Source organism: Lemur catta, chromosome 23 (assembly GCF_020740605.2).
Source record: "Lemur catta isolate mLemCat1 chromosome 23, mLemCat1.pri, whole genome shotgun sequence".
Lineage (NCBI taxonomy): Eukaryota > Metazoa > Chordata > Mammalia > Primates > Lemuridae > Lemur > Lemur catta.
In genome coordinates this window covers 13,216,055-13,228,074 of record NC_059150.1, presented here as the reverse complement: position 1 = coordinate 13,228,074, position 12,020 = coordinate 13,216,055, and the positions used below count along the sequence as shown (strand labels likewise).

Genomic DNA, 12,020 nt, shown 5'->3' with positions numbered 1-12,020 from the left:
ATAATGGAAAGCCGACAATACCGGTGCTGATCAAAATTCATCCATTTATGAAATCATTTATCAAAAACTATTTGTTAAATATATACTAATAACCAGTCACTATACTAGGCCAGCATCTATAAGGACAAATAAGAATTTTCATTGGGATTTGAAGCCTATATGAAGAAACAAGGAAGTAGCACACAATAAACACTTTAAATATCGTTTATGATTTAGAAAATAAAGATATTAGAGATTTATTTATGTACACGAAGAGATTGGAGCTTTGAGCATTTATTTTTCAATGTTTAAAGGTTTTGATGTTCACTTCTAATATGATGGTTTAAAAAAGTAAGAATAAGAAAAACATCACTGTCTGTTTTCTCTTTCCAGATGTAAACCTCGAGCCCTACATGATGTATGAGTACAGGATTTCTGCATGGAATAGCTATGGGCGAGGATTCAGCAAAGCTGTTAGAGCCAGAACAAAAGAGGATGTGCCTCAGGGAGTGAGTCCCCCTAGGTGGACAAAAATGGACAATCTTGAAGATGCAATTGTCTTAAACTGGAAGAAACCTATACAATCAAATGGTATTAGCTACTTTTAAAATAGAAATAACATAATCCTGTAAATCCATAAGGAAATTGAAATGAATATAATCTACATTTAAATGGCATGCAATTAAGTGCTAGAAAGTATTTGCTAATAAAGGGAACTTTAGTTGTATTGCAACTAATCATTCACTTTATGGTATAGCCCTCATCAATTTTCATTCAAAATATATAAATAAATAAGTAAAATTTCCTTGAATCCCAGCATATATCTAAGCTGCTTTCAAATAAGCAAAGCATATTCAGGGAAAGCAAAATAGTTTTAATATTGAAAGTAAATTTGTTTGGTAGTGAAGGGAAATAAACATAAATGACTCTTTGATTATGTATGTCAAGAACCCATCTCTTCCATAATAGTATAATTAAGAAGTGCTTGAGTGTGGCAATATAATAGTAAATTAAAGTGAAATAAAGCTATAGCATCCCATTTCTTCCTAACACTAAGATTTTAAGTTGTTTGCAAATAGGTAAAATGACAAGACACTCAAATACAGGTGTTTCTCTGTGTCTTTTAGGTCCTGTTATTCACTACATTCTTCTTCGAAATGGAATTGAACACTTTCGGGGAACATCACTGAACTTCTCTGATACGAAAGGAATTCAACCATTTCAGGAATATTCATATCAGCTGAAAGCGTGCACGGTTGCTGGCTGTGCTGCCAGTAGCAAGGTAAGGGGAGTGTGCCTAAAATCTGACAAAGGGTTCAATTGTGAAGGCTTTTTCAATGAAGAAAACAATGTCCCCATCAAGGTAGCGTTAAGTAGGGTGTTCGGCTGTCACACTAACTCAGTGCTAGTACATATACCTGGAAGGAGAGGTCAGTGTTCTAGTAATGAAACACAGATGAAATCTTGAACCAATGTCATCTTCTCTTTCATACTTTCTCCCCACTAACTGTTTTAGGTAATGTGAAAAATCCATAAAAATTTCCAAACCATTATTCAGTTGAAAAGAGTTTCTATTTTGCTATCACATCAACAAAAATTGCCTGATTTTGAAAATCAAAGGGAAGGGTAAAAAGGACTGACATGGAAGATAAATGGTTCTAACACTTCTGCAATAGCCGTGCCAGGAAATGATGACCTGAACTCAGGCAGCAGAGGTCAGAGTGGAGAACATCGGGAAAATACAGCAGATACAGGGGACACAATCTTCAGGACTTGGTAGTTACCTGTAGGCAGAGGAATAAAAGCAAAGAATCATGGATATTTTCAAGATAACTGGCTTGAGCAATTTGTGGAAAATGGTGCCATTCTGCAAGCAAATAAAAAACGAGAGGAAAATGTTAAAAGAAAAAGAATAAGATTAATTTTTAAAAATATATTTAAAGCAACGTGGGGTGAAAGCAGATATTAACTTGGCACTTTAAAGTGAAAATGTCTAGGTTACAAGATGGATTAAGAAGTGACTGGATTTTGCTAGATATATCTATGTGGGAAGTCGAAGCAATGAGTTTAAATAAAGTCATTGAAGAAGAATAGGGGGAGACAAAAAAAAGAACACCATAGGCGATGAGCACTGGGGAACCCTAGCAGATGAAGAAGGAAGAAAAGCCCACAAAGAAGACTGGAGGGAAATAAACAAATTTGGAGGGAAATCAAGAGCAAGCCATTTTGCAGAAGCCAACCTCGTCAGAGGAAGCCCAGGAGGAAACAAACACATAGAACAGTTTTGATTCTGTTCATATGCTTAAAACTTTAGAAGAGCAGCAGCATCACACTCTGCAAGAACCATCAAAATAAAACATTCTGTCACACTGCTAGACCACAGAGTATGCACACAACTTCTTGTTCAACAGACAACCCAGAAACCTCTCTGAACGTGCCACCATTTAGGCAGATGACAGCTGATTGGCCCAATCAAAAGTTATGGTCCGCATGGTTCTAGAACAATTCTGTACTTCTGGCATAGGCACAGATTATGCCTACTAGACACCAAAACTGTTGGTTAAAAAGTGAAATCAGAGTTAATTCTATGAAAAGACAAATGTGACCCATTTTTGTCCAAAGCTGTGTTTTGACAATATTGGCTAAATAATTGGTTGATATTATTATTTTGGTTGATATAATATTATTTTTTCTTCTCACTTGGTTCTTTGTCTAGAGCATTGGCACAGATACTATAAAGTCATCCCAAGTATCATGGGAAGAGCACAAAAAAGCCTGCCCATTTACACTGTTCAAAGTATATCATATGCAAGCAAGTTCAGATATGGGTTTTGCTCCATATTTACTAGTGCTTAAAATGTACAAAATCAGGCTGTTAAAATGCAAAGACACTGATGGGCCATATGGAAGAGAGTTATCAAGAGTTCTCTAGTAAGACAGTCTGCCAGCCAGATTTTACTTGTTTAAACACTGAGGGCTGCACTCTGCCGTCAAAATTGTTGTTGAACCTGTGGTGATAAATGGTAGTCTGAGACTTATGTAATGTATTCAAGGTCAGATTTCATTGTTTAAATAGGATGGGAGGGAAAGAATAAAAAAAAGGGGACTGCTTCTCTAAGCCCCTGCTAATGGTATGCCAGGCCAGACAACAACATTTTAAAACAAAAGTGACATTCTCATTGATCAGGATACCTAGTGTACTATTACAATAAATTGCAGTTTAATTCCTATGTCTTCAGGTAGTTGCAGCTACTACCCAAGGAGTTCCGGAAAGCATCCTGCCGCCGCGAATCACAGCCCCAAGTGCAGAGGCTCTGCATCTGAGCTGGAGTGTCCCTGAGAAACCAAATGGCGTCATTAAAGAGTACCAGATCTGGCAGGTTGGGAAAGGTCTCATCTATACTGACACCACTGACAGGAGGCAGCATACGGTCACAGGTAAAAAAAAAAAAAAAAAAGGAAAACCTACTGGAGGAGTCTGTCATTGTGGTTAGGGGGGCAAAGCATCCCAGGGGTGTGTGTTTGATATATGAGGTCACTTCGAAAGGACGCGTTCTCTTGACATATGGTCAGGTCCCACTTATCCATGCTAATAGAAGAGCCCACACTGGCAGCAATAAGCCACAACAGCAGATAACTTCAGAAATAATTTATATTTGGCTTTGATGTGCATTATGTGTGGGGTTTTTGCATCAGTATTAACTTTTTTTTTTTCCCAAACAAACAGTAAGATGCATTTTCATTCCCCAAGGATATACTCATAGATAATGGGACTAGTATAACCAAGAATGTACTGGAAGGCTGGGGAAAGTCAGCCAGAAGCTAATATTCGTCTACTAAGTGGGTAATTAATGCGCAGAGCTAGTTGACAGCAGACTGGTTGTGGCTATTTGTTGTTATTATTAACGTTAATTAATAGTAATTGTATTTTTATTATAGTTTATTATAATTAACTTTAATCATATAATAATAGTGCAGTACAATAGTAAATAGATAGTTGCTAGTGGCCATTACAATAATAATTAACAAGTTGTAGCTTGAATGTCACTTCTGGAGAAAAGAGAAGCATTTTCTGACTTACCCAGTCTAAAGTGGCTTCTCTAACACACTGCCACACCACTTTGTTTTATTTTCATCATAGACCTCTCACTGCTTGATATTTTTAGTGTTTGATTTTTGTCTTTTTCTATCTTCGCCCACTCAAATGTAGGCTCCAAAAGAGCAGGGACTTTGTCTACCTGTTCAATGTTGTACCTCTAGTGCCTAGAATACTCCTGAACATGTCAATAGGAGCTAAATACATGTCTCGGGAAAGATCAGTTTAATATGTGCCAAATACTGTCCTGAGTACTCTACATGCATTATCTGATTTGATTCTGTATCACAAACCTATAGGGTAAAGAGAATTGCTACCCCCATTTACAGAAAAGTATACTTTGAGAGGTTATATAAATTCATTCATTAAGTGGATCTGCTGAATCATCCCAAACAGCTTTGTAAATTTAAATTCTGGCCATTTGTCTGTCTTCTTTTGAAAAATTTCTGTTCCTTTGCCCACTTTTTGATGGGGTTGTTTGATTTTTTTTTTTCTTGCTGATTTTCCTGAATTCTAAATAGATTCTAGTTATCAGTACTTTATCAGGTGTGTAGCATGCGAAAATTTTTTCCCATTCTCTAGGTTGTTTACTCTCGTGACAGTTTCTTTGCTGTGCAGAAGCTTTTTAATTTCATCAGGTCCCATTTATTTATTTTTGTTGTTGCTGTGATTGCCTTTGGGGTCGTCTTCATAAATTCTTTGCCTAGACCAATGTCTCTATGAGTCTTTCCCACATTTTCTTCTAGAATTCTAGTAGTTTCACACCTTAGGTTTAAGTCTGTTATCAACCGTGATTTGATTTTTGTCAGAGATGAAAAGTGTGGTTCCTATTTCAGTCTTCTCCATGTGGCTATTCAGTTTTCCCAGCACCATTTGTTGAATAAGGATTCTTTTCCCCAGAGTATGTTTTTGTCTGCTTTGTCAAAGATTAGATGGTTATATGATGATGGTTTTATATATGGATTTTCTGTTCTGTACCACTGGTCTGTGTCCCTGTTCTTGTGCCAATACCATGCTGTTTTAATAACCACAGCCCTGTAGTATAGTTTGAAGTCTGGTAAATTAATACTGCCCATTTTGTTCTTATTGCCTAAAATTGCTTTTGCTAAACAGGGTCTTCTCTGGTTCCATATGAAGCATAAAATTATTTTTTCTATATCTATGAAAAATGATGTTGGTAATTTAATAGGGATTGCATTGAATATGTAGATCACTGTGGGCAGTATAGACATTTTAACAATGTTGATTCTTCCGATCCATGAGCATGGTATGGTTTTCCCAAAAAATATAAATTCTGAGACCACAGGCAAGATTTTACAAACTTTGACATTTTCCCTGCTGTCAGCCACCTCCTTCCAAGATCACCTTTGAGAATGACCTCCTTCCATTGCACCCTACACCTTGCAGAGGGTACTGAGAGCACAGATCATTAAACTTACACATAAGTGCAGAAAGGCTGGAAAAATATGCCTGATTTTTCTTAAGAGACACAGGCTACATTACACAGGTAGCAAAATAAGTTCATCATGTTTTACTCTTAAACTCCCCAATTCCCTAACACATAACCATTCATTGACAGAATTTCCAGTGGTTTTCCAAAAGTGTTATAAACCTGCGGAGGATGCATAATACAATTTTCGGACTTGCACGTTGCACCCCTTAATACCAGATCCTGAGCTAACTCAATGATACTGGGGATGGGGAAAACCCTCATCAATTCAAATGATCAAATCTGTTTCTTACATCTTATTTTAGCCAAAGTGAAAATCATTCACAAGGGATTGAAATAATGGTGCTTTACATAATATAAGGAAACCTTACCTATATACCGTGCTTTATCATTTCAAAGAACTGTTTGCATTTTGACTTATTTGATTCTCATGATACTCATCTAAGTAAGAGATGCTGTTAATAACCCATTTGAATGATGAGGAAGCAAACTGACCTACTCAGGGTGTCCGGGGCATTCATTTCCTCCATCTATAAGGAAATCAGAGCACTTGTTTCATTTCCCCCCAAAATGTGTTGCCAGCTTGTGCTTTTCTAGACAGCACACCAAGTCCTCTAAAATAAGATCGCTGCTCTTAAGATGCTCTCAGCAACAGGAAAGACTGGCAAGGAAAGGAATAACTGCAAACACAACTCTATACAGGATACCCTGGTGAAAATCAAAAGAATGGCTTGGCATAGACAATGGGATGTTAATTACAGAGTTTTGAAAACCAAATTAAGGCACATAAAGACTTTGTACCAGGAAAGGTTTCACAATAAACTGAGATACAAGGCTAAAGAAATTTCTTAGAATATCTACTTAACCAACATTGGCTTTGAATTTTTGCCGGTGGTATTGGCTTGCATTTTCTAGAAACTGGCAATTATATGCCACCAGACCAAATTCAATTGTAATCTTCAAACCAACAGGATTGATAGCCTCATTAATTATAAAATAATTGCAGAGATTTTTCTTTAAATAACTTCACTCTACCAGTTCTTCCTTTCATTGTCATTTTTAATGGATATTGTTATGTGAGAGAGGATTTCATACCCATATCTTGGTGCCAGAAATCCTCTTTTATTAGAATAAATATTTTAAAGTTTTTGCCACGTAATTTTAATTTTTACAAATTCAGGAAATGACTTTACAAGTCATTTGATCCATCCCTCTGTTCTAAGATTTAGAGAGTAGTATTTCACCCGGGCAGTACAGCCCTAAAGAGGAATTTCTTTGTTGAGTGAGGAAATAAACCCTCTTTCAGCAAAACCTTACCAAGTACAGAGCCTCCTAAATGCACCTGCTACGGGACAGGAATGGTGCTAGGCATTAGATAATCTAAAACCTGAGATCTATATAATGTTACACATTTTATCTGCCCAGGAAAATTCAGTTCCATGGTTAGCTGACTGACCAAATGCACAGCAGAAGTACTTTATGATGTGAATGACTGTTCTATTGAGTTCATGGAATGAACTAAAATAATCAGATTTATTTCGCATCCTATCTCAAATGTTTAAGACAAGAGCTGCCTGAACCCCCTAGGATAAATGTTGTGATTTTTCATCATTTCCAAAACCTAGGCATTCCCTAAGCAACAGAGCACTAATGAAGCTGTAGCATTAGTCGTCCTGGAGCCGGAAAATCTAGGTCCTTAGAAATGACAGAAGGGACAGGGAGCACCTCGCCTCAGCCCCATTGTCTCCATGCTTATTTTTAATTACCTCAAAGCTTTAGAAACATGATCCCATAAATGCTTTGTGGGAATAGTGGCGAGTGCACTCATCATGTGAAATCCATAAATTGCTTATAATCCTCTCAAGATGTTAAAAAAAAAAAGCATTAAGTAATTGAAGACAGGAAGTCCTCGGTTAATTATTTAGAGGTGTTATCAATGCTTTAAGTAAACTGAAGCGTTTTCTGCTATCTCACTGAGCTGAATGCCGTGGGGACGAAGGAGGAGCAGCCATCATCTTCTCATATTCGCTAATGCAAACAGCGCATGGCAGCTTGTCAATAAAAGACCTTTTCATATCATTTATTACTAAACACGTCCACCATCCTGTACAGAACAATTTGGACATCAGTATGGCATTGTTTCACTTTGGGTTACTGCTACCTTACACGTGGGCCTCCTAATGTGGGCTTAGGGGTAGAGGAGAGGATTAACTAATTAGGGCCACGGAGAAAAAAATGAATTAATCGTGTCCTCTTTAGCACCAAGTATAATAAGGGCCTATGTGTCTCTTAACTCTGGGGAAACTGTTTTCAAAATAATTAATTAAAAGTTGCTCATCATTGCATTTCACTTAAAAGGAAAAACCTACCAGCATTAAATTAGCAAGGTGAGAACAATTTGCTTTCCTGTCTCATCTTCTTAGAAGTTAATGAAAACCTTGTATGCTAACTAGCGTAAACCATAGCAATTCTAGCTGTAGCAGAAAGTGTAATACTAATGTTATACTGAAACAGATATCTTACACATCACTTTTGAAAAAGAGAAAACACGGTTTGACCATCAATATAACAAAATGTGGACATTCTTTACAAGGGGATTTTACTCTAGATAACTCTATTATGTGTTCCCATAGTATCTTGGCTCTTGTGCCATTTATTACATTTTAATGTAATATCCTTTTTTCTTGTCACTGTTCCTCAATTAGTAGGTAAAGCTTTTTAAGGACAGAGACAGTAGCTTCCTATTCGCCATTGTGTCCCTAGTACCTATCGTATACGTAGTCAAAAAACATTTGTTGAATGAGTAAATATTGAATAGTAGCCTTGTGTTCAAATGACTACATTCCATTTGAGTGGAGCTAAAAGTGCCCCTGTCAAACATATCTAAATCTCAGGCAGGATCAGCGGTGGGACCCATGTAAAATGAAAATTCAGGGCCCCTTGTTCAGAAATCATTAAGAATTTCAAGATGGTGAAAGCAGAACGTTGAATTAAGCTTGGGGGCTTCTAAGCATGGGATCTTATTTGATCGTTTGTCACAAGCCTATGAAGCCAGCCTTGATCTCTAGCAGTCTGGATTTATTGGCACCATATTTCCTTAATTAAAACAGGAAGAGAACTAGGATGGTGATCACATCCTCTGAACAGCTTCAGGGGCTCCTTTTATAGTTGTATGCAATGCACCAAGCACTGGACCTATGGAAATGGATATTACAATTCATTTTATTTTCATTTTTCCATCTCTGAGTAAAACTAACTTTGTGCCTTACTACTTGCCAAAGGGGGGAAAAAATAGCACAGCATCAACCAGATTTCCTCCCTGTCTTATTTCCTGAAGTCCCAGTTAATCCAGGGAACTTTGCCCGGATAATCACCATTCTCTTTTGTCACTACAGTTCTAGCCACCCCTTCTCACTGCAGTATCCCCGTTGTCTTGTGTTTGAGCAACATCAGGCTTTGCTGCCACCTGATATCACATTTTGTTTTTAGAGAAGAAAATTCTGTCTGAAAATACCGAGAAGAAGCCTCAGTCTAGTACAACACTGAACTCTAAAAAGGAAAAGCAAAAAGTTTAGAATATTACTACTAAAATCAAAAGCAAAGGTCTTTCCTTGGTGACTACCTTAATAGTAGTCTTAATATTAATCTACATTTAGAAAAAGAGTCTGCCAAAGAAGTAACTCATTTAGGAAGTGCTTATTGGGTTGAGTCTGATCACTCAGGTATTGGGGAGGGAGGCCTAAGCTATGCCCTAGAATTTTACATAAAATGCAGAATTAATAATGCAAGTTACCTTTATTGGATGTATAGCATGGGAATATCCAGAATCTACAAAGAACTTAAGCAAATCAGCAAGAAAAAAAATCAAACAACCCCATTAAAAAGTGGGCAAAAGACATGAACAGAAGCTTTTCAGAAGAAGATAGACTAATGGCCAATAAACACATGAAAACTTGCTCAATGTCACTAATCATCAGAGAAATGCAAATAAAAACCACAGTAAGATATCATCTAACCCCACTGAGAATGGCTTTTATCAAAAAGTCCCAAAACAGTAGATGCTGGTATCGATACAGAAAGAAAGGAACACTTGTACACTGTTAATGGGACTGCAAACTAGTGCAACCTCTATGAAAAATAGTATGGAGATTCCTCAAAGAACTAAAGGTAGACCTATTTGATCCAGCAATCCCACTACTGGGTATTTACCCAAAGGAAGAAAAGTCATTTTATCAAAAAGACACTTGTACTAGAATGTTTATTGCAGCACAATTCACCACTGCAAAGATGGAGAATCTACCTAAGTGCCCATCAATTCATGAGTGGATTAATAAAATGTGGTGTATGCATACCATGAAGTTCTACTCAGCCTTAAAAAAAAATGAATTAATACATTTGCAACAATCTGGATGGAACTGGAGACCATTCTCCTAAATGAAGTATCACAAGAATGGAAAAACAAACACCACTGTACTCACTATTAAATTGGAACTAACCAATCAGCACTCATGTACACAGATGGAAGTAAAACTCAACAGAAATCAAGCAGGTGGGAGGGGGTAGAGAGGATGGGTGAAATCATACCTAACGAATACAATGTACACTAGCTGGGTGATGAGCACACTTATAACTGACTCAAGCAGTACAAAAGCAATCCATGTATATAACCAAAACATTTGAACCCCCATAATATTCTGAAAAAAATATATATAACGCAAGTTACTTTATAACTAGTCAGAACTGAAAGTCATGAAGTTATCTCATTTGCATGTACTGTGCAAGAGACCCATTGTTTTGATGTTTTGATGTTCATATGAGTGAACTGGATTCATTAAGCATGAATACAGGAAATGGACAGTACCAATGACTGCTCATGAAGGGGCAAGGACTTGACTTGGCTAAGTGGATTGGAGAACTGCTGAGATTGCAATGGATGGTACAAAAGAGGGACTTTAGCATGTGAGCCCCTGAAATATTTCTTAATCAAATTCTGTGAAACACATCATAATTAAACGTACCTTAAATGTCTTTAAAGTAATTCCCTGATGCCTTGGTGTATCAGTTTTGAGCATCAATATTTTCACATATAATCAGATTATTCTAAAGTAGAATGCTGATACAGCTCTACCCATCACAGTCAAGGTTGCCAGTGGTTGCTGGAAGTTCCTGGGAATCCCTGTGAACAGGTACGTTCTGCAGGGTATCACTTAGATCCCAGGAAAGTGAGGACAAAAGGAAGCACCATTACTATAGCAGCAGAAACTGAATGTGTGAATCAGATGGACCAGGTCAAATATCCAGTATGGGTGAACTGGTGCCAGGACAGGTGACTTGCCCACAGGATGATTATTTATAATACTTGATAACCACCTAAGAAAAACTGTGTAAAGTAACCTAAGCATCAGCACTTAAACTAATCACTAACAATGTTGATCAAGGAACTCATGGAATTACATATTCTTTATGACTATTAGGTAATTCTTTAGAAAATAACAGATGACACTATAGAAAAATTGGTTGAATGCTTTGAAGTAGCACTTGCTGTCTGAAATTATAATAGACAACGTGCCTTTTCCTGATTATTTATCCAGAGACAAAAAATTAGAAGCAAGCTGTTCTTTATAGAGTGCATCAAATGTAACTTACATAGACATAGGCTTTGTTTTCCAAATCATATTTTTATGAACCATAGGCAGACTTTTTGCAGTCTCTTTTTAACACACATTTACTCTTGAAAGTAATGTTACTTGAAAGTGTAATTGTAATGAGTTTGGTTATATCATGCCTCTTTCCTTTAAAAGAGAACATGATTCCCTATAGGGAAATTCAGGTAATTTGCAGCCACAGTAATCTTCACTATACTGAAATGTTAAATACTTGGCTTTTCTCCATGCATTTGCCTTTCTCTACTCTACAACTGCTATTTCCTACTCTTTTAATTCGATGCTGAGCACTTGAATGATGTTTTCTTTTCTCCTTCTATTCTTCGACTTCAGGATTAAGTTACAGTCAGAATGGTTCCTTGGAGACATCTCTTTATTTCCCTCTTCTCATCTGATCAATTCATGAGCAGTTTTCAATTGGTGTGCCCTTTTCATTGCCTGTTGCTAATATGTCATATATATCTCATTTTAAGGACTACCAATAGGGGCTTACTTAAAATGACAGCAAATTCCAGTTGAAATGTGTTGATTTTATTGAGTTTTACAGAGTCATTTATATGAAAGGTCATCCAGTTCATGTAAATCATCCATGCCTGATGGTAGTTGATGCTTTCTTTACAGATTATTTGAACGAAGCCTATTAGTGATCCAATACTCTAACATATGAAAAATAAAAGAACTAAAAAATAGAATACAGAAAATTATAGATTCAGATATTGCTTCATCTTAATCTGTAAGCCAATTAAGCAGTTTACACTACATATCCACACTTTATAGATATGGAAACTGAGGCACCTAGAGGCCGGAAAACTTTCCCATGGTCATGGTTAGT

General features: G+C 36.8%; 1 protein-coding gene across 1 annotated transcript in view; it reads left to right on the top strand.

The window, feature by feature from the left end:
• Positions 1-12,020, top strand: part of USH2A (usherin) — a 605,447-nt gene that overhangs the window by 472,694 nt on the left and 120,733 nt on the right. The window contains exons 52-54 of the mRNA XM_045536030.1: positions 373-570; positions 1,107-1,261; positions 3,219-3,417. Of these exons, the coding sequence (XP_045391986.1) occupies positions 373-570; positions 1,107-1,261; positions 3,219-3,417 (552 nt within the window). The remainder of the gene's footprint in view (positions 1-372; positions 571-1,106; positions 1,262-3,218; positions 3,418-12,020) is intronic.